The following is a 23,908-nucleotide window of genomic DNA, read 5'->3' on the forward strand; positions in this document are numbered from 1 at the left end:
CTACACGAGTCTCTGGGCTATCCCAGTTTATCTAGTCCTCAGATTGTGCAATGACAGCAATTAATGAACATTAAAACGTTCATAATTAGCCCGTGGGCTGTACAGTGAGTCATGGGCCATAAAGACCAAGTTAAAGGCCTGAGTGCTGCCAGGGTGTTTAACAAGGTCTTCAGGGTTCATAACTCCCGGTATGGCCTGAGGGCATGGTCTATAAAGCTACTATAGCCCTAAAATGAAAAATAAATGTTTGCTTTAAAAAAAAACTACCTAGTTCCCAGCAAACAAGTCCAAACATAATGAAAAGGAAAGGGCATGGCTTAATTAACAGCCGGGCCATGTCCACAAGGTGCAGCCTGGCAAAGGCTGCAGGCAGCAAGTGGGGTGAGGCATCTATTTGCCCCCAACCCTAACAATGCACGTCATGGGTGTGATTGATTTCACGTGCCGGACCATTTCTGTGGGGTGCAGCCCGGCAAGATGAGAGTGGTGCCTTTTCCCCCCACCCTAAGGAGGTAAGGAATGGGGGAGGGCCATTTGTTGTGCCTGAGTGGCGTCTGCCAGGTGCGGCTTGGGCAAGGTGGAGAACAGACTGATAGCTTAGCTGTCAGCATGGCACAATGAAGTGAGGGAGTGCTGCGCTGTTTGGAGGACCTGGAAAACAGCAGCAATAGCATGTCAATTCCACATATACTTGGATATATGAGAAGCATACCTGGAATATGGTGGGAGTATCTGGCCATTAGATGGCAATACCTGGCAAATGGTGTGAGTATCTGAATACATGATGCCAAAACCGGGCAAATGATGAGAGTATCTGTCTATCATGCCAATACCAGGAAAGTGGCATGTCTGCCTGGCATATAGTTGGTTACACCCGTCAAATAGACTCAGTATGATACTTAGGAGAAGATGTCAGCAGCTGGAATAGGGTTCTCGTAGATTCCATTTGTTGTTTAAACCTGCCATATGTGTCTGTACCTGGTCCTATGATGGAAATACCCAACATATGTTGTGAGTACCCGTGACATTTTGCTATGGCCTGTAAGCTGGTGTTATTATCCTGGCATATCATTCCAAAGATTAGACATATGATGACCGAAATATGTTGTGAGTACTTAGGCTTAAGATGTTAATAGCTCTCAGATGATGCAAGGCCCTAGACAAATGATGACAGCCAGTACTTGGCACACGTAATGCTAGGATTACCTGCCAAGTGATTGGAGTACCTATATATATATATATATATATATATATATATCATGGTATTATCTTGCAATCACTGTGGCTACCTGGGCATATGGCACATAATGCCCCCTCACCCATGGCAGTAATGCTTGGCAAATTATGATGGGTCCTGGCCACTCTATGATATGATCATTTCGTTAGGCGAGTGATAACGATATTTAAAATATGTAAATCCCTCGGCAAGTACTTGTGATTCATGACAACTGGTACAAATACTTGGGCATCTAATGGCACAACCTGGCAAAAGATGTAAGGGTCTAGGCAAATGATGGCAATATCTCTTGCTGGAGTACCTACATATGCTATTAATAATTACCTGGAACATGATGTGAGTCTCAGGTATCTGCTGGTAATATTGATGAAATGATGTAAGTACTGGTGAAGCTGATGCTAATACTTGTCAAAATGCGTGAATATCCAAGTGTTTCCTGCCATATCTGGCAAGCATCTAGGAATACCTGGGCAAACGATGGCACTACTTGTCAAATTGCTGTCAGTACCTGAACCTATGATTCCAGTAATTGGCACATGGTAGAGTGTGTGGGCAAGTTAGGAAAGTACCTGCTAAATGTTGTGCACACCTGGATGTTTGCTTGCATTTTTTTTGCCAAATTATGCAAATCACCAGGCAAATTACAGCAAAACCGATAAATGATTTGAGAATCTGGGCAAAAAACGTTTTTGTTCTCAAAGCCTGGCATTTGAGGTGCCAACTGTGCATATTATGTCACACAATATGAATTGTGTGAATACCTGTCATATAAGGACATTATTTTGCAAAACTTGTAAAAGAATGTTAGGATCTGGGCTGCTGGACATTCAATGTCAATACATGACAACTGGTGCTATAGAATCGATATATACTGGCAATACCTGTTAAATGGTGTCAGCACCTTGGGAAATGGAGGGTAACCCCTGGAAAATGTGACGTCATCACCTGGTATATGCTTTTAGTACCTAGCCCTTTTCAGGAAAACCTTTGCCTCTGGTGTGAAAACTTGGTCAATGACTGCATAAACTGGCATATTGTGTGATGGCTGGTCACAGGGTGTTAGTTCCTGCCACATGATGTGGTTACCTGGTTAAGGTTGTGTCACCTCCTCTGCACCCATATTAGTTTTAACTAATGAAAAGTGTTGGTGTACAGTGATTAGAATTGAAGGTGTGCACTCAGGCTCAGTTCTTCCATACCTGGTCATATGGTGCCAATCTCTCATCATGTTAGGCAAATGCCCATGAAATGATGTAAGTACTTAGGCTGAGGAAGTGTATCTTTGGCATAATAAGCAAATGCCTGGTCAAATGATAATAATACGCAGTGCATGCTTGTAGCAGCTAGCAAAGACCCAAATAGCTGGTCAAATCAAGGCGTTCCATGCATTACCCGTCAAACAAAAGGCGAAACGGGCACATGAAGACGGGGGAACACCTGCAATATGATGTTATTGCATGTCAAATAACAGGAAAGGCTGGCATGTGCTGCCTACGCCAGGGAACAAAGTGGCAAGATCTGGAAAATGGTACGAGTACCTGGGGAACAATAGAAATACACAGCAAATGTCATGAGTATTTGGGCATAGGATGCTGATAGCAGGGAAATAACCGGACTAACTGGTAAATAACTGATAAATGCTGTGAGTAGCTGTGGACATTTTGGTGTTCCCTAGAAAACAATTGGTGCACCTGGGCAAATAATGAATAATACCTGTCAAACGATGGCAATCCTTGTCAAATGAAGTGGGGGGATTGGACATTTGATGGCGCATCGACGTACAGCTGCTAGTGCTATGGCATATGTTGGCGCAAACATAGCATATTAGGGATGCATCTATGTGTGTGATGGCAATACCTGGTAGACAGTGGCAACGCATGCCACGTGATGACAGTACCTGAGCGTATCATTCGAGAACCTTTAAAAGTGTATTTGTTCCAATGCATAACATAGCAAATGCTGCCAAACTGTGTCAGCACCTGGGAAAATGAGGCCAATACGTGAGGACACGGTACAATGGTTCACTAAGGGTGCTCAAAGTGAGTGGCTTTACCACTGTTAATTAGGTGACAGAATTTATTTATTTTTTAATTAAGATTCATTATTGCCAGGCTCATTTCTATGGATGTTTAAAATGTTTCAGACCGAGCATGCATGTGTTTTGGTTGGCTATGGGCACTTAAAATTCTTTCTCCCTTTTTTCAGGTTGGCTAGAATGCTGTGTCAAGTGTGTGGCAGGGGTGCCCTTTGCCTCTATGGTAGCCACAGTGCTGTGTTTCTCAGGCGTGGCACTGTTCTGCGGATGTGGTCACGAGGCCCTCACGGGCACAGAAAAGCTCATTGAAACCTACTTTTCCAAAAACTTCCAAGACTATGAATACCTCATCAGTGTGTAAGTATGACCCATCCTATGGGTGTGGCGTAAACACACCACAATGTTCTTCCCAGGCTGCCATTAACGAAAATATACCTTTTAAGCACGTTCAGAAATAGGAGTTACTTTTAAAGATGAAATTACTGAACATTATAATGTGTTTATAATTAGTTATTTATAACACCGATAATACCAAAGAGGTTTCTAAACACAGACCGGGGATTCGAACCTGGGTTGCTTTATGTCGACTTGCTTCCAAGACCAGCGCGTTGCCACTAAGCTCTTACTACCAGTGAAAACATGGCTTTGATTTTGAATCAAATGTTCTGGTCCTGTGATTACTTATTTAGATCCCTTGTCAGTTCCATTATGTTTATGTTTGTTTTTTCATATATATAATGAAAGGTCAGCACTGTCACTTTACATACTGTGGGAGGGTGGAGGTGGCTTTAAAAGGTGTAATCAGCTCACTTCCAAGTAATGGGCCTAAGGTGAAGGCTTGGAGTGCATGAAAAGCTCAAGAATGATACAAAACACATCCGTTAGAGCCCCCCAATGTGACAAAAACACAAAGAACAAACCAATATAAAAAGTTGAAAGAGGTGTTTGAAAACTTGGCCTGAAAATTGCTGAGGTGAAATGCAGGCCTATGGAGGCACTGAGCATTGGTGGGGAATGCTGGGTTAGAAACGGGCGACCCTGATGCAGTGGTTAAGGACTTCTACTGAGCCATTATTTGCATCAGCCAACCAACTTTCCAAAGTTTATAGGGAAGTGAGCTTACAAGGCCAGTAATGGGCTGCTAGCCCTTAGCAGCCCTCACGGCTAGGGATGCAGGATTCTGTCGGTACAACGGGTGGGGGATTTCTGGCGGTCAAACATTCAGCTGAAAAAAAAATGGCAGACCATTGGGGGGAGATGGTGTGTGGGATGGAATGTGGGGTTTGATTATCAAATGCAATTTACGTGGCATTCCTAGACACCTATTTGGCTAAAGCTTCTCCCACCGGTGCAAATATGGTGATAACACATGAGGGATATGGACGATTATGGGCTACAGTTAGGTAGGGCTCGCTCTTGACCATCAGACATAAAAACAACGACAAATAGGATGGGTGCCTTGGAAATGTCAGCCAGGGCTCAAGGCAGAGCACTGCTTCCTTTTCTATGGAGGTGAGCCGAGCTGGGGAGGAGCAGGATCCCGGAGAGGTCCCGGAGTGGCAGTGGTAGCATCTTTGGAGTGAAATTGGTGGAAGCTTTATCTTTTAATATGATGATGGGGAGAGAAGAGCAGGCAGTGGGTTGCACCAGAGGTGATTGTGGAATGGGGATTAAGTCCAAGCAGCCAACAGCTTGTTTGGAACGCTCATTTATGCTGTTAGGTAAAGCCTGTCATCAAAGCAATCATTTCACTATTACCCACCAAGGTGCTGATGTACATGTCATGGCTGAACAGATGATGCTACTCCAGTTTATTTTATTCCCGGGCCTGCTTTCCTGTTTTTGGATCCTTTTTTCATTCTTTTGTTACCTGCACCTTGCGAGAAAGGGCGGGTTTCCTGTGAGCAGAAGCAATCTCTACATCTTACCTTCCTGCTGTCAACGCAATAATGGCAAAATCATCCTAAACTAATGAACCATGTATGATTGCTAAACATCTTGCATATATACCTTCCCCATGTATGGAAAGGATCTCTTGCAAAATAGAAGTTGTAAATTTCTCCATATGTGTTCTCTTGCTAGGCTCGGACTGGCTTATAGGGCAATAGGCCCAGAGCTGAACCAAAAATACAAAATGCTTATGTGGGGCAGTTTTTGGGGTCAAAGTGAGGCACTTTTCTGGCTAGTGTGGGCCAGTTTGATGAGTTACTTCACTATGCAGCTAATAATTTTGACCAGTGTTGCTGAATAAATATTCTTTAAAATGTACAATTTGCATCACATTTGATCAAAAACCTCTCCATTGGGTACTATTCAAACAGCGTCACAAAAGGAATGAATTCCTATTTGCAACTGTGGGCCACTGTTTTTTTTTGATGCCGAGACAATTTTATGCCCCAGTCCGACCCTGTCTCTTGCAATGATCTTTCATTAGAATGGATGCCAGCGGTACGTCTCCCATTATAGTTAAAGTGCTACACCACCTAGGCAGCTCAACCAATTTCCATCTTTGCACACTTTTCCATACCTTGTTGAACTAGTTTCTCAATGGCAAAACCTGATCTATAATTAGCTATTGAGGGACAGATTACAGAAACTTTACATTGGTGCAAGCACAATTTTGCACATTATTAGCACCTGAGCAAAAACGTCCCTTGTGGAAAACACTTCTCAATGCATTTTGCACCAGTGTGTATAATATGGTACGGTATTAGCACTATGCAAACTTTTCCCCGGTGCAAAAATGAACTGCAAGCATTTGTAATTTGCACCAGGGTAATGTTTAGCCACAATGCTAATACGTTGCAAAATTCTACTTGCACCTGTACAAAGTTTCTATAATAGGCCAGGCCCTGTGGTAAATTGACAACGTCAACCTAATCCCTGTAAAAGCTCTACATTAGTAGTCACCACAAAAAATACACTATTAAGAAATCAATCATAAAATATCGAAGTTGCATGCAAAACAAGATACTAATTGTACCAGTGAGGTACACAATGTTGAGCGTGGACATACATTGAATGTGAACATACGTAAAAAAAGATATGATGGATAGTCATACAATGAATCAAGAGTAATGAGGAAGACATTATTGCACAGAGAGAAAAGGCACTTTGGCAATTTCAGTTCAATTTACTTCTGACTAATGAAATAATCTGTACACAGGTGAAGTTACCAATCGCAAAGGCAATGTGCAGCTATTGTGCTATGAAGTTAGAACGCTTGAAACACCTGCTGATGCTATGTCCCGTTTGAAATAATTTGCACTTTGGAACCTTTGTTCATTATCCCTCATTCATCCTGAAGGTTCTTCTTTGGGAAAGGATCTCTAGTGGATATTCACATTCTTTGATGTTTGCTGTTCTACGCTTTTTTTCATAATATCAATTGAAGACACATCCAATCATAATAGAAATTATATATTTCAATGTATCAATGTTATCATTACTTGAAATTAAGAAATCATTTTTTGAATCCTTTTGTCGCTCTCTGAACTGACTTGTATAAGTATTTGTTAATTGTTATTCTGTAATAATCATGTCGATTTATGTGTCTTTTAAGATTTTTATGGTGTTGTGTAAGGATTTTTTAAACCATGATCACAATTAAAAAAAACTTGTACAGAGGAACTTGTACTTATCTTTAAAACATCAAGCCATATGATAGGACTAAATAAATAAATTGTACATCTTCGATTGACACAGTAAAGAGAAATATAATATATATCTCACTCCTATTTGATTTAAGAGGTAAGCCTGGAATGGTCAAACCAAAGTAAGTATAAAAAAAGTAGATCCAGCTGTGGAAGAAACAGCTAACCATACCTAAGAAAAAGAAGGGACGTACAGTAAATCTAATGAAGTAAATAGAAGAAAAAAAAGAAAGGTGATAGAATAAGATTCTGGAGCGATCAAATAGTTAAGAGAGAGTAAGAAAGCATTTAAAAAAGAAGCAGGGAGTCAATGATGATGTAAACGGCAAGAAACATGGAAGATCGATTCCATGAGTGCACAGTCAAGAACAAGTAGGACCTATTCCTAATTGGCCCTCATAAGTAATAAGTACAATTTATAAGGGTACAGCATTTTTAAATTAAAAAAAGAAAGAAGCCTCATTGGGCAAAAACAGTTGGACTTGTTGCTCTTCCACTTATATATGAAAGAGAATGATATTCCATTAGATAGGCATCAGGTTGTTAGCATGAACCTTTTTTCAGGAGCAAGAGAATTAAGGTAGAGGTTTGTGCAATCATCTGCCCGACACATTTTTATTTATAGAAAAGGTTACACACTTTAGCAAGTTTAACAAGCCACTGCAATATGTTATGTTCAGACAATCAACACAAAAAGAAAGAAACTAATGGGGTGGAACCAAATGTGGTAATATCTTTTTTCTAAATGTTCATTTTAAGAATAACCAATATGAAAATATACAAAGAGAAACTATGAATGAAAGACCAAAATATAAGGATCAATAAAAACAATAAACAAACTATAACATGACTTTTCCATACAGATATGCTGTGAATAAAACAAAGAACATTCCAAAAGAAAAGAGAAACCAAAAAGATTTACCCTTTTTTAAGGAACCAGCAACCAAACCTCTTGTCAAGATTCAAGGGTTATATGTTTGAGCCGTGAAAAGTATGAATCAAAAGGCATAATACGTGAAAATATAGCAACACACATGAAAACACAGAAGTACAAAGAAGAGGAAAGGAATACACACGTGAAGAGGGAAATTAATCAAATGTAGGCCACTAGAGAACAATAAAGTACATGGCAATTGCGTATCATTTAAATGATAATATAACACAATGGCAATTATAATAGAACAATTGTAAGAAATTGTATAATGAAAGTGAATGTACACATTTCAGGAGGTTTTCACATTTCTTCAGCTAAAACATGTGTTTTTTGAGAGTCAACAGGTTGATTAATCATGACAGGATTAGATAGGAAAGGTAGTTAATATATGCACAACATTTGGTCTTGTATTTTCATAACAAGTTGGGGGAATTGGCAAAGCATTTTTCTAATTTATGGATGTTGCAAATGTTATGCTACCAAGACTTAATATAAATGTTTTGAAATGTCTTACAGTTAGCACTAATAGTTTGAATAGCAACTAGTATAAAAAGATCAGAAATGAGAGTTGAATAATCCTTATCCAAGGAGTTGAAGGAAAGACTATATAAGAAGATGCTACCAAAGGTAAAATGAACTTTTACCTCAAAAGTTAGATGTACAATCTTCCAAATCTAAACCCAAAATGCTTATGTAAATGTGCAATATATTTCTTTTTTAAAAAGGTACCCTCCATGGTAAGCAAGACCAACAGATCTTGTAATTTATAATCTTAAAAGTAAACAGCTTTGAAGTTGTTGAAAAGGTTATGTGAATAAAAAAGATGTTGTTTTGAATAGCAATTGAAAATAGTTGTTCGACCTGTGCTCAGTTTTGAGAACATCCAGAAAGTGTCTGGTGTAAGCAGATGAGCCTGCCTGTTATTGATCAAGCAGGGAAGAAAATTGTCAATTCTATTCAGAATAACCTTTGCAAAATGTTTGCAGTCAGATTGAATCAGCGAAGTAGTATGAACATTTTTAGAAAGTTGCAATATTTTCTCAAATTTAGGAAACAGTACTAACAAAGCCTCTAAAAAGGAACCTGGTGAATGTCCTACCTTAGAAAATTAAGAGAACAATTTAAACAATGTAGGGTCTAAATATTTAGTGCAAAAACATCCAGACTTGATGTCTTGCACTTTTTGATATCTTTAAATGCTTTATAAAGTTCATCAATACACTCCTGCATGTCAACATATTTAAGACCACAGAGGGGATAAGAATTCTCATGGAATTTATTAAAGAAATATCAAAAATTGGGAGTGAACCTGGCATTCTCAGAAGTATACAGGTCCTTGTAAAATGTAATATGTACTTCTAAAGTAGACTGATCAGAATATCACTTTTTATTTCCTACAATACATTTAAAGTAAAATGAAAGAGCTTTTCTAGCCTTATTCAAACTTATGTTGGATTTATAGTTCAGTAAACCCCACACGCTTCCTCAGAAACAATTTAATAACCTCAACTGTCACAGCTACTATACCCTTGAGAAGATCATCACTTTTCAATTGCTTTGCTAAAAGAGTCAAACCCTTCCTGGAATATATTTCTTCTCAGAAACATAAAAATGTTGTGTCCCCCTAAGTGCACCTTTATAATGATTCCAATAATTAACTCAAGTGGTGGCATCCTCTTTGCTGGACCCAAACAATTGCTGATGAAATTACATTCAAACATTTCTCAAAATTCTCCTCATTGAGAGAGAATATTGAATCACCATCCACAGGGCAAATTAGCTCTATTCTGAAACTCAAGGCTTGTTATAACCTGAGTATGGTCAGAGATGGCAATACTTTCTATTCAAGAATCAACAACAAAAGCAGTAAGGGATTTAGTAATACATATATAGTTAATACGTGTAAGGGTATTTTGCGGTAATGAGTGAAAAGTAGATTTTCTGTCAGAGGGCTATGCCAATTGTCATCCGTTGACTAATCCTAAGGAATACAGTGTAAACATTCCTTTTGAGTTTTGTTACTTTTAAATATGAGTTTGAAAAATTCCCATCCATAGAGGGACCAACATTTTGACTACAAAGCAGAACATTGGGGAGATCAGATTGTAACAGAAATGGCTTTGATTATATTCAGGAATCAGGATTATTAGGGCCATACATTTGTGTCATGGAAATAGTGTCTGATCCAATCAGAAGTTTCACCAAAGCCCCTTATCCTTTATCATCAGATTCATTTAGCAAAATGTGGTACTTCAGAGTTTTGTTTATCATCAATAGAGAACAAATTACTTTTACATGAGCTTCACTGGAAATTATTTCACCAGCATACAGTCTCCTCAATTTCACAACTTCCTCTAAGAATAAACGTGTTTCTTGTAGACATCAGTAATTGACTTGATCTATTATGATATGCTAAAACATTTTGCCAATTAAAAGGATTTTTCAGACCTTTAACGGTCCATAAAATACATTTCAGCAACATTGGAGAAGAAAATAGATAAGATTAAATAACTATATGTTTTAAAATCTATGCAAAATAATTTCAGTATCATGTGAAGTAACTGCAAATCATTTAGCAATAATTGCAGTCTCTGTGTAGGAAACCATATCACTACCTAAACAAACATACAGAAGGGATAAAACAAAAGGGGAGAGAAGGGAGGACATGCAACACGATTACTTGGACTAGCAAAAGAAGTGGCTGAAGGAATGTGAGATCCACTCAAGCCAGAAGAGCACAAGAACGAGGGATATAAATAACAGGGAGTAGGAAAACAGAAGGTACCAGGCACAATCTCCACTCCACCACCCCATAAGGAATTGCTGAAGCTATTTGGTGCAACATAATGCCAAAGTCCAAATGTTGAAAAGCGTACATCTCTTCAATCTTGAATGAACAAATTAAGTTTTTAAAGTTCACTGTATCCTCAGATATGGATTTGTGGCATTTAAAAGTTATTTTTAAAGCATAGGCAATTGTGCTGCTTTGAATCGATTCAAAGCAGGATGAATTATAGGAATTATTTTCTGTGAATGGTTATGGCTTTTGAAAAATGTTTAGTAATACAAATGCTATGTCCATTCCATAACAATTACTCAACCTCTCTTTTCCTTCTACTTATCATCTGTAGATGGATATATTCTAGAAGCAAGAACATATACGTTCTTAGAAGAGAAATCTTCTGTTCTGAGCCAGACATCCGCCCCACCCTAGGAGTTTCATGAATATTGAAAGTAGTCGTTTTTGGTAGGGCTGAAGGATTAGGTAACATATCCTGAAAGAGGAAAAAGGGGTCCTCCCCATTAACTCCTTCAGGAAGGCTGATAAGTCAAAAATTATTGCATCGACTTCGATTTTCAAAGTCAGACTTTTGGAGGTCAGAGAGAGCCTTTTGCAACATCTCAACTCTATTGAAAACATTGTTGGCATCACAGATCCTTCGCTCGGTTCTGGAATACAAAGATGCTCCTCTGTCACCAAGTTGCTGCAGCTTAAGCTTTGTAGCCTTCATGAAGGGTTTAAGTGCTCCCAGTTCAGTTAAAAGGCTTTCTATGGTAGGATCCATCTTTTTTTAGTAGGAGGAGGGGAGAAACATTTAGATCTTTTGATAGCAGCAATGGGTGGGAGAGCTGACTCTCATCTGGGAATGCCTTTTTTAGATGCCATATAGACACAAGAACAATTAACAATGGGAGATTAATAGATTCATGAGGAGGACAAGCTCTGCATAGATAGAATTAATTCCCCTACAAATGCTATCAGCAACTCCTCATAGACAACGCAAGTCGAATTGACAAAGAGAATCAAACAAATCTGCTACTTTGCAACTGAAAACTGTTTGGGAAAACAACCAAATGTCACAAAAGTAATGCACAAGTTTATATAAAATATGTGGGAAAAACAATCAATATATCAGGAGCATATAAGCCACAGAAAGTTGGTGCAGGGACGGTGGAGAGGGGGCACAAATGAAGGCAACCATTTCCCTCAGCATCAGGCCATGCCCCAAGTGCTGAAATATCTTAACTAAAGTTTGGCACAACTAACATGAGTTCCTTCCATGAAAGAGGACAGTGAGAGTAAAAAATATCGGGCATGCATTAAGACCTATGGTAGCGCATAAATAGTAACATTACACACACACGCATTTGAATAAAGAGGATATTATAGGATATTATAGGATAATATAATGTACATTGTGGCGGGTCGGATGAAGGCGTCAGCTACATTGTAGACATTTGTATCTTCTTTTAATGAAATTATAAAGAAAATGCCTATCTCTCCCTTTCGCTATAAGGATTTCCCTACCTAACCAAAGAAACTAAAGGTGCTTGTCTGTCATCAGAAAGTCCCAAATAAATGTGCTGAGTCCAAACCTAAATCTAACTGACCCTACCACTAATATGAACTAAAGTAGGCCAAAAGAATGTATCTCGCTTTCTGTTCATTTTATCTTGCAGCTTTCTCTCAGGGTTTGTCTTGGCCCAGATATATCTTCAATATGCAAATGTCTTGCTTTTCAAATATATTTCTCATACTGATCTCCTCTGACAATCTCTTGTGGTTTTCTCCAGAAGCTCTTGTAGCTCCTCCCAACTGTTCTTAGCTCTCGGTTTCTCTACAATGTTATACTCATTACACGTCTCACTTGTTACACTTTCTTAGGGAGTGTTCTCCCCATTCTTCAACACTTATTTCTGGTGGCTTTTTCCCTCCTTGCCAAGGGATTTGTTTCCACTTTCCACTTTCTCTCAGTTTCCCATTCAACCTTATTGGTCATATTGTTTACCCATTCCTCATTCCTTATTTTCTTTCTGCGCTTATCAGACATACCTTGTCTGCTGCCTTAAACCCAACACTTGCCACTTGCTGGCTGCACTACCAGTGTTTGTTGCATTTATTGTTTATTTATTCATTACTATTTATCTGTTTTCTCCTTTGATCCGCACTTTCCACTCCCCCCCTCAAATGCATTTTTTCCCTCTCCCGCTCCCATCCACTTGCGCATTCACAACGTCAGTGGAACTAGTAAGATTGCTGTTTTGTTCTCCCTGTTCTCTTCCCTTGCCTTGTCGCGCTCTGATACACTTGCGTATGAGTGCGATATTAATAAAATATCAATATCAATATCACTATGTCCAGTGATATTGGTTCACTGTTTGAATGTCAACCTCATGGCTTTTACAAATTCCTCTCTTCATAACACATTGTTCCAGCGGCATCCCACTTTTCCCGGTCACCTGGGTACCTCTGTTGGTCAAAGGTAACGTTGCAGGGCTCGGCACTCACTCTGATAAGTTACTTTGCTTTCTGGCTTCCAGATCTCTGGCATCACATTCATCCTGCTCTTGGCCTTTCAGCAGGATGCTGCGGCCGGTGGACCCTGGCAGGTGGGAGCTTTCAGGGCTCCTGGCTGCACTGGTTTCAGTATTGTTTGGTGGGCACCTGGCCCACCATAGTACTGCCGTGGTCACGCCACCACACCAATGGTTCATCTCACCCCGTCCTTCCAATGGTTTCTCCATTGTCTGTCTTGCTGGGCCCCTGGCATTTCAGACTGGCATTCTCTGACCTTCAAATTGCTGCAGACTCTGTGGCTTCTCTAAGCTACGCCTCTCTAAGGCATAATATCATCGCCCTTGCGCACCATACTCTCTCTTGCTCTGTGAGTCACTCGTCCCACTTACATACAAATCTCTCCTTCAAGAGATAGTCCCTTTTACTGGCGATGGCATGTTTGATTTAACATTGCCTGAAGCTAAGTAGGAGGAGACACAGTATTTATTATGAAAGGCAGTCCCATACATGCAGATAAGGTGGTTAGCCTAGGGAGTTCCTCATCGGAATGAGAGTCCTCGTCCCTTAAGGGTAGTCACTCCCAGTGAGGTCCCACTTGCCTTAGGGAGGGTCTTGCGGAACGGACTCTTTTCCCTAGCAGCAAAGGAGGCGACTACCCCTAGGGTAGAAGGGGCGAATACCCTCGATTTTTCACAACATACTGTTTTTAGTTAGACAAGTAGTGGCATCAGAGACAAATAAGAACTGCCACCCGCATGGAATTAGGGCTACATGAGCACTGGATTAAAGTTGCTACACCACTGCACTAATCAACCTAACTATTAATAAGCTGAAATGGGGACTTTGCATGTATAAAACATTGAATGACTACTATGTATATACTTATTCTCCCATTAGAATCGAAAAAGGTTACATAAAAGAGTAGCAGAAAAGCATAACAGTTGACAGTTTTTCAAGTCACACCCACATCAAATGTATGTAAAGGGGAGCATCCTGAGGAATTCCTTAAAGAAGCCGAAATAAAAGAAACATGTCTATCTTCATGGGCGGTGCACAGGCAGCACAAATGGACCCATATCGCATATTAAAACTATGCTTTTCATGTTTCAAATATTTTTTATGTGTTTGAAAGCTAGCAAAAACTAAATGTTAATAATACGGTCAAAGGTATTTATAATGGTACACAACATAAAATAAGACACAAAAGAGAGTATGCATGTTTAATGAAGTGAGTGGTTTTACCATATATAAAGTAGAAAACATTTGTATTTTTTAAGAGATAACATCCGCAGCATTACAGAAATATTCACAGGTACATGTGTATTTAGCACTAGTGCACCAATTGCCTTATTTATTTTGTTTATATATTCTTTCAGTACATTTTTGTCGCAGGGAAATCCTTGCTCTAGTCCTACTCATTTGCCCTGGTGTAAAAATCCATTGAACGAATGTATTTAACTAAGGCGATTGTTTGCCCGGATGCCAATTGGACTTCGGCCAGTGTAAGCTTTCTGCAATAAAGCCACATATATGGGAAAGATGTGTATGTGAATTGTTGGAATGTAGTTCTCAGACATGCTAAGAATGTTCTTTTTTACTTAACAAACAGGTTGATTTCCGCCGCACCCTGCATCACTCTCTCCGACAGGTGACGAGTGTTCACAGTCGTCTTTATTTACTTGTAAAATAAACCAACAATCACACAACATCCCTGAAAATCACTGCTGAAATACGCACTCTTACCTCAGAACATCTTTTGGAGAGTTCGTTGAAATTGAGTTCAACTTGCCTTAAATACAGCTAACACAAAGGGCCTGATTTACAAAGAGAAAACGCTTTCTAAATCAGGCCCATAGAGTCAGATGATGACTGAAGAGCACCCCACTTGTACAGCTGTCTTTTGAACGAAGGGCCTTTCACAGCTTGATTCAATGGTGCAGGGATATGTATCCTTTGGCTGTCCAGATGTTTTGCACTACAACTCCCAGCAACCATAGCCGCAACAGTCAATGGTGAAGGATCATGGGAGTTGTAGTCCAAAACCTCTGGCAGGCAGCAGATTGCAGACGCTAAAGTAACCAATCATAACATGCTGTTATAGAGCTGAATATCCTGCCAATTTGGATCAGAATTCCCTTTGTCATGTCTCGTTTTTCATTTTAAGTATGTGGCAAGTATGTACTGTCTAGCTATGTCAGTGGCACAGCTTATATGTGCACAGGGCAACTTTCATAGAAGATCCATCTTTAAAATATCCGTTTTAAATAGATACGTGTGTTTCATTGTTTTTTGTGGATTGCATTTAATTCTTCTATTTCCGTTGTCATGTTTAGGATCAATGCATTTCAGTATGTGATCTATGGAACAGCCTCCTTCTTCTTCCTGTTTGGAGCTCTTCTGCTGGCCGAGGGCTTCTATACCACTACTGCTGTCAAACACATACTCGGAGACTTTAAGACCACTATCTGCGGCCAGGCTCTCACTGCAACGGTAACAGGGGGCCAGACGAAGGGGAGGGGTTCCAGACATCAACGGCCTTCCCATTCTTTGGAGCGGTTGTGTCAGTGTTTGGGAAAATGGCTAGGACATCCCGACAAGGTGATCTTAACCAGGGTTTATTCCTCACAGATTGAATGGAGCAGTGGAATATGCTGAGGTGGCAGAATGCAGCAGAATTGTCTGAACTGTGTCGGAGCAGGACAGTGACCCTTTGCAGAGCTTGAGAGTTGGAATGAATACAACTGATGTGCTGGCTTTATATGATCACATTTCACACTAGTCAGGCGAGACCCTTCTGTTATAATTTGCCCATTCAGGATATGCACTCTCTTACCTTTTCATTGTCCTTCCCATATCTGTGCCTTGGAGCGTTTGAACACAATATCAGTAAATTTGACCTTTTTGGGGAGGACTCACAGTCATAGTTAAGACAACTTTCAACAAGAACATATGTATTCGGGACTTTGTTTTTGGGGTCTGTCTTCCTCCACATACTTTCGGGACCTTATTTGGGAAGCTATTGCAAAAGGGGGAGGGCCCTCCCTCCCCAATAATTATTGACTAGGGCAGATTATCAATGCAGACATCAACTCAACACATACTGACCCTACTTCCTGCACAAGGCACTCATATCTTATTCCAAAAGTATTGCAAAGCTATGCACCTAAGCACACTGTTTGTGATCACCGTCCTTCAGCAGAAAATGGCACATGTTGTATTAAGTGGAATGTAGAAGGGGGAGAGTGTATGGGGATTATATGATATTGTTAGGAGGATGACTGTGTGTTTCACATTAAGAGACATTTCTTGAAAAAATGAATACATGGCCTTTTCCACCAATCCTGGATTGACTCCAACGACCATTACTACATTATTCCTCAATATTAGAGCTAAACAGACTGCAGTGCTTTATTTCCCTATCAGCAATGCCAAACAGGGCTGATTTTCTATGGTTAGCCAAATGAGATACTGTAAACCAATGTATCATAGATGTCACAGTTACCTGGTTTACCTTTAGGGATGCCTGAACACACGGCTGTCCCGGTCATCTGGCCTAATCGTAGGGCTAACATACAAAGCAAATCAATTCAATTTTGATTAAATTCGGATTTCTCCATTAATAATAGGTACAACACACGTGATAAATAAAATACAAAAACATGGCACACAAATGGCCGCCATTTTATGTTTTGGTGATTGGGAAGACAGTGGGGCAAAGAATGAACAGCCACTGCTAGAACATAACCCGCAGGACTATAAGCAAGCTTGTTGATCATAATTTGGGCCAGGACATGATGTTGACACGAGAATCCTCAATGGAAACTTCGAAACACAGACAGGAAAGCATTTGAATTGAATAACGGACAGATGTTTAGGTTCCTGCACTGATCATGAACTTCCAGGGTCGTGACTGCCCACCGCCTTCAGACAATTTCCAAAAACAACAGAGTCAGTCAAAACTTGGCCTCCCTCCAGCCCGCCAAGGGGAGAACTTAGCCTACTCCACAGGCTGAAGAACTGCACATAAGCATGATGTCTCCCTCCCTCTGCCAGCACAGGTCTGTTGATTAGTAAGCACCCCACTTCCCAATCTGACAACTTCCCATCACAGCTTGGTTGGTCATCAGATAATGAAACGTAACTCTGGCAAACCTGCGTTTTTCTGTGGCCCACTGTAAAATGAAAATAAAACGAGTAGGTAACAGAAATAGAACCCACAGAATATCTTTTCTTACCAAATCACACCCTAGAATACCATCAGGGGTGAAGCCAGAACACACGAGGGGTTTCTCCTCTCCGTCCCTGTGTTCCCTAGCACTTTTACCAGTGTGGGACCTGACTGCTCATCCCTGTAAATGAATGCTCCCATAGTTGATCAGTACCTGCCTGGGGAAGAATTGTATGTGCTCTTGAAAGCAAGCAGCAACACATATGAATTGACCAATTAACTCTGAAAGGTCTTGGGCTTTTTTTTTCTTTCTTTTTCTTTATAAAAAAACACACAGGGCCTGATTCACAATGGCACAATCACATTGAAAATATGATTTCTGAAGAGTTTGTGCTCTGTTTTGCTGTGGTGTGATCCTGGTAATGTTTAACTTGTGCCTAACTTTTAGTCTAATCATGAGCGGGTTTTCTTGTTTGCCTGATTTTGCAGTTTGTTGGCGTGACATATGCAGTGACCGTCCTCTGGCTCCTGGTCTTTGCCTGCTCTGCTGTGCCTGTCTACATTTATTTTAACACCTGGGTAACCTGCCAGTCCATTGCGTTTCCCAGTAAAACCACTGCCAGCATCAGCTCGCTCTGTGCTGATGCACGGATGTATGGTAAGCACTAAAAGCTGCATCGCATTCTAACTGACTGATTGCAGACCCTGCTCTCTATGAGGTCTTCACAGGGAGACTCTATATCCCAACTTGTTAAGCCTTGAAATAGTTTCTTTTTTGTAGAGTTCTTTTTCACAACAGCCTCAAAGAAGGGCGGATGGTATCAAAATGTATCGGTAGATTAATTTTGGATTATGCAGTTTTTAAGGAGTCTAACCCGCCTAATGAATCTGCAATGGTGAAGTGCAATTTGTGTGGACGTGCAACAAGGTTTTTATTTTAATGCATGTGTATTCCGGTGCAAGAACTGCACCACACTGGAGCAAAGTTTCTGTAACGTGGATCCAGATCTTCATGGCATTATGTGAGGAAATGTAGTCTATGATATGTCATAAAGGGCAAGGCAGGTGTCTGTAACGTTTGACTCTCCAGATGCTTTGGACTACAACTCCCATCAGCTCAAGCCAGCATATGCAAAGGTGAGTTATATTCCAGCACATCTGGAGACCCACAGATTTCATATCCCTGATGTAAGGAAATGAATTTATCAGAGTGAGATGGCATACAATCTCATGATCAAATATGAAGGAGGAGCAGCCCGATGTTTAATTTTAGGCAGGTGGCAGGCTCGGGCTGGCCTATAGGGCAATGCCCGAACTAGAAATGCAAAATGCTAGTGTGTGACAGTTTCTTGTGTCAAAGTGGGCCACTTTTTTGGACAAAGTGGGCCAGTTTGATGAGTTACTTCACTTTATGGCTAGTAGATTTGACAATTGTTGCTGATGTGTTGTAATGTGGTAGAGGCCGCCTGCTGGAGTCCAGAGTGCCACCCTCTATTACTGGCTTAATGTGATTCAGCGGTTCTCCAGAGGTGGGGTCGGTTCTCCATTTCTGAAAGCTGATTGGAGTTCTGCCATCATGAGCGCTAATTCACCTCTCTTTTGCAGGAGTCCTCCCATGGAACTCTTTCCCCGGGAAGGTGTGCGGATCAAGTCTACTCACCATTTGCAAGACAAGTGAGGTAAGGCAGGAACGAGAGCAGGACAGACACAGCTGGAATATAAAAACCAAGGAAACAAATATTTAATTAATTATCAATGCAAGACCAATGTAACCTATGTTACAGCATATTTTGGGGGCAATACAGAGTACTCATTTAAATGTTCTTAAAAATGAGTACCCGGTGGGGGCATGGCTGAGTCCTCCCAGCCAATGAGGAGGCTCGGAGGGGGTTATTACCATACGGTAATCCTGCCGCTGCGAGCCTCCTCAGTGCGGAAGGACTCATCTTCCTTGCCGGGTTACCAGGTATGTATTCCCCTTTGCCCTGCACTCTCTCTGACCTTCCCCCTTTTCCACAGCTTGTGCACCCTCCCACCCGATCCCACTTACCTTCTTTTTCATTCTCCTGTGTCAGGAACACTACTGTTCCAGAGCGTCCCACTGCATGACTCACCACCATTGACAGTGAGAAGGGACTACTTAGTCCCTTCTCAACCGATCCATGGCAGCCATCTTCTTTTTTTTTAAAGTGGTGAAACTTAAAAAACGATTAGTTTCCCGGTACAACGGGCTGGGATACTAATAGCAATACGTCCCTCGCTGGGGGGCATTGCCGCTTCAGGTTAATGTTAATGCCCTTACTTGGCTCATGCCTGTAACTATGGGCCCGAAGTATTACCTGAAGTGGTAATGCCCCCCCCCAGCGAGGGGCTTATTGCTTAATTATACACCACCAGTAACTGATGTACTACTAAGTTTAAATAGCTGTTGTGTGTACATTTAAATCCTCCCAGCACAGCATCTCCCTGCTTATCTTTGAGTGTTATGTTTCCCCTGTGCTGTGCACAGTTGCCTATCTGAATTTGTGTGAGTACCTCGGATGTGATATCAGTGACTCGAGAATAAAAATGGTGTGAATACCTTGGCTTTAAATTGAAGTACTTGACTGAAAGTAAGAACTGGTGTGAAAATATGGGATTTTTATGTCAAGACATGGGCCTCATTACAAGTCCAGCGGTAACATTGCCGGTTCTACCCGTGGGTTGCCCCCAGACCTGTAATATTTTACTGGTACATGACTTCCCGGTGCCACCAGGCTATTACAAGTCTGGTCGCTCGAGAAGTCAGGCGCCAGTAAAATCTAAGTCCCCATTCCCTTAGAGTTCCATAGGACTATATGGGAATGGGGACTCGGAAGCACAGGCACCGTTGATAACAATGCCGGTGCTTCCGTGAATGGTCTGCCTACCATGGCCGCAGCACCTGGCAGGATCGGACCAGTCGGGCACAGCAGCTACTGCAGGCAGACATGTAGTTTGCCGGTCCGGAAACAAGGGTGCCAGTCAGTTTACCGGCACCCTTGTTTCCGGACCGGCAAACTTATAATGAGGCCACTGGCATATGATAGAAATGGCTGCCATGTGATGTTTGTCTCAGAGCATAGCATGGCAATAGCTGGACATGTATTTGATTGCACACACCCGCATTCCCACACTCCCCAGAGTGGGTAACTTTGTGTTACCAGTTATAAAAGTATAGCATTTTCATTTGAACAGTGTAAGTGCAGTTGTATTGAATTCTAAAAAGATATTTGTAGAAAATTACGCTGCTAACTAACCTATTCAGAATGGGTGTTATATTAATAACGAGAATGATGGATTCCGCAATGCCATGTGCAATCATCAGCACACGCCAACGTTTTAATAAATCACACTTCTTCGATGCTGCTTTTTCTCCGTGACATATTCCTGGTCCTTCCTCCAAAATGCCTGGTACCATCTAATGATACTTTCCTAGGATTAGCCAATCATATAAAAACGTTGTCGAAAGCCTCAGTACTTGTCCCCTTGAAAAAGAACCTATGATCTAAACTCACCCGGACTTCCTCACATCTAACCTGGGGTCAGCACCAGTGTGTTATTATTGAGATCTCTTATCCCAAAATGTTATGCACGTTTTCACGTTGTACTTTTCTATTTCTTTTGTAGTTTCAGATGACCTTTCACCTGTTCATTGCTGCATTTCTTGGTGCCGCAGCCACACTTATTGCTCTGGTAAGTCAACGCAATGGATTTCTGCACTCCAGAGTATATGCAGAACATGCTATGTGGAAGGGAGGGCTTGTGTGGATAAGGTCCTGACTGGGCGATGAACAGGATTTCCTCCTAATCTGTCCCTTAAATGAATGCTTTCATACATTCCTACTTAATAGTGCAGATTATTAAACATGCCTCGCAGTTGTTCCTTCAATGTTGTGCTATTGAAAGCTCACCTCGTTAACATATGGCAAAAATAGGTATTCACTGTAAGGTTGTATTTCTCAGTGCATCCCATCTTGGCAGAATATCCAAAGTGTATTTGTGAATTGTGCATATAGGTCCTTTCTTCATCTTTATTAGATTTACTCAATTTGATTGACCTATTGTCCACCTTTTTTTTGCTATTCTCTCCCTCATTATGGGCCCCTCACATGCTCCCATGCCCAACACACAAACCCTCCCACTGCCTACCCCATCTACTGCCCCCACACATCTTCTGCCCTACCCAAAACATATAAATATTACAGCCCTACGGTTGAGTCAGACTCCCATTGGAACCCCTCAAAATTCTATCATTAACTTTTGATTCAAGTAACATATTTGACTTGAAACCCCCCAAACCTCCACTGCAACATTTTGTAAAGATGTGTTAAGAAATTAAAAGGTTATTAAGTGTCAACACATTTTTTTTGCCAAAAGTGCAGCATCCATTTTCCCCATAGACAAACAAGGCAAATTTTTAACAAAGCCCACAGCCCAAACCGCTAGACAGATTTGGACCAGGTCTGAGACAACTTGGGCATTAAGCGTTGACTTGTGATCCATGCATGGTTTGCGGTCATTCGTGCAGTAGTTATTTAAATATTTGATGGAGAAGGGGGTGCCCCTTCCCAAAAATAGATAGCTATATCTCAGGGATTATCCAGAAACCGTTTTTTTTAGAAATGAAAGGACCGCCATATTGTTTTTCTCTCGATGCAAAAGATATCTGCGGCTGTTGATGAGGATATGGAAAAATGAAATGCAGGAAAAAAGCTATCTGCAGGGCAGGTCAAAAAACATGCAAATGCCATCAGGCTAGAGGTGGGGGTGGCTAGAGGTCACCAAGTGAAATTTGGGTGGGAGTGGAGGGTGTCTAGGGACTGAGTTTGCAACACAAAGCTTTCTGTATCCTCGGTTATAGCCTCAAATAGCCGACATCTCAAAGCAAACTGCGTCACAGAAACAGCATCTACTGTGGGGGGAAAGGGAGAGAGTGGTGGAGGTGGGGAGCCCATCTGGGGAGTGGGGGGGGATGACAGAGATGATGTGGGCAGAGGAAAGCATTTTTTTGGCAATTTTTCCAACATTTGCAGCTATATATCCAAGGCTATAAAGGACTACAGATAGCCGTGAGTATGAGTAGTTCAGTACCATGGTTACAGTTTTTTAAAAAGATATTTTTACAGCTATAGTGACATTGGGGGTGAAAAATCACTGCCCATTGGCAATGGCCGCGGGCAGTGACTTGATTGTCATCCAGGTCTCCCATCCATGCATTACCCAGGACAGACCCTACTTAGTTTCAAATTAAAGAAGGGGCCAGACCCCTTAGGCCATGCTGCCCGATACAATGAGCCAACGTTACACTTAGAGGAACAGGCCGGCACTTTCCTTGCTTTGAAGCTAAGCAGAGTCATTCACGCTTTGAAGGTCATATGGGTAAGTCCCGGTTACTGAATGGATGGGCAACCGAATGAGCATCTGAATTATAATTTGTTTTTAACTGTACTACTGTCAGTTTTTGAAGGTTTTGCACTCAGAGACCATTTTTTGCCTTTGCTGAATTGCATTCTCGTATTTGTAGTCTCCCAGTCAATAATAAAAAGAAAATATAGATAGTTTTACAGTAACAGTGGGTTTCCAATCCCAGCAGTAACTGAGACGAACCCTGCTTAGCTTCAAAGCGAGGAAGGGGTCAGTCCTCTAAGGGCACGTTGCCTAATAAATGATGCCACCTTAGAAGACTACTTAGAGAAACATGGCCTAAGGTGGCTGGGTACTTCCTCGCTTTGAAACTAAGCCGAGTCGATCCCGGTTACTGCCTGGATGGGAGTCCACAGTCCCGAGTGGGTTTTCTTAGCTTTAAATATCTCATAACACACGCCATCTGCATTATTTTTTTTTAGACCGTGCTACTGTTAAACCTTGGAAGTTTTGCACTCTGAGACCACTTATTTGCCTTTGGCTGAATTGTATTCTGGTAGTTGTAGTCTCACAGTCAAGATGGGGGGAGTAATGCCACAATTGTACACTTTTTGCCAAACAAAGTTCTATAAGGATGTATATATGTGTGTACTTTCCAAGTTAGCTCTATAAAGCAGAGTATTGTTGAAAGGACATGGGGGTGAGGAGGGGAAATGATAAGAAGGCAAGTATGACATGAGTATTTGCCCACAATGAGGCAAGAGAGTTTGCAATCCTGGACACTGGTGCAGTTATTTAACCCTGATTGTGGCACATGTGGGTGGACAGCGTAACTTTTCTTCAAAGGCCAGGCACAACCCCTGGATTTTTTTGTGGTTGGTGGCTTGCTCAAGTATTTGGCGACCAGGATATTACCTAGGTTGTCATGTTCCTAGTGCAGAGGTATTGGGATGTAGTTTTCCAGGGAATATTTTAGGACAGATTGCTGGGTTTAAAAGGTGAGCACCTTTTATACTTTTCCAGCATATTTATTTAAAACATTTCCTCTCTTCGGTTATTTTTCTGGTGTTCATTCCTTTTTTTTAAAGTCCAATACTATTTTGCCTTGCGCACTTTCGTCTAAGGAGTCGGTCTATTGAACTACATGTGCATATATTTATGGGTACCAGCTTTTGATTTTCTGTATGGGGCAAAAGT

General features: G+C 41.1%; 1 protein-coding gene across 2 annotated transcripts in view; it reads left to right on the forward strand.

The window, feature by feature from the left end:
• The window catches only part of PLP1 (proteolipid protein 1), a 187,216-nt gene that overhangs the window by 62,080 nt on the left and 101,228 nt on the right, over positions 1–23,908 (forward strand). For both annotated transcript variants that reach the window (XM_069613040.1, XM_069613041.1), the window contains exons 2-6: positions 3,443–3,629; positions 15,492–15,756; positions 17,816–17,984; positions 18,932–19,005; positions 20,975–21,040. In XM_069613040.1, the coding sequence (XP_069469141.1) occupies positions 3,443–3,629; positions 15,492–15,756; positions 17,816–17,984; positions 18,932–19,005; positions 20,975–21,040 (761 nt within the window). The remainder of the gene's footprint in view (positions 1–3,442; positions 3,630–15,491; positions 15,757–17,815; positions 17,985–18,931; positions 19,006–20,974; positions 21,041–23,908) is intronic.

Source organism: Ambystoma mexicanum, chromosome 5p (assembly GCF_040938575.1).
Source record: "Ambystoma mexicanum isolate Mex_15411 chromosome 5p, UKY_AmexF1_1, whole genome shotgun sequence".
In the NCBI taxonomy this organism is placed as follows: domain Eukaryota; kingdom Metazoa; phylum Chordata; class Amphibia; order Caudata; family Ambystomatidae; genus Ambystoma; species Ambystoma mexicanum.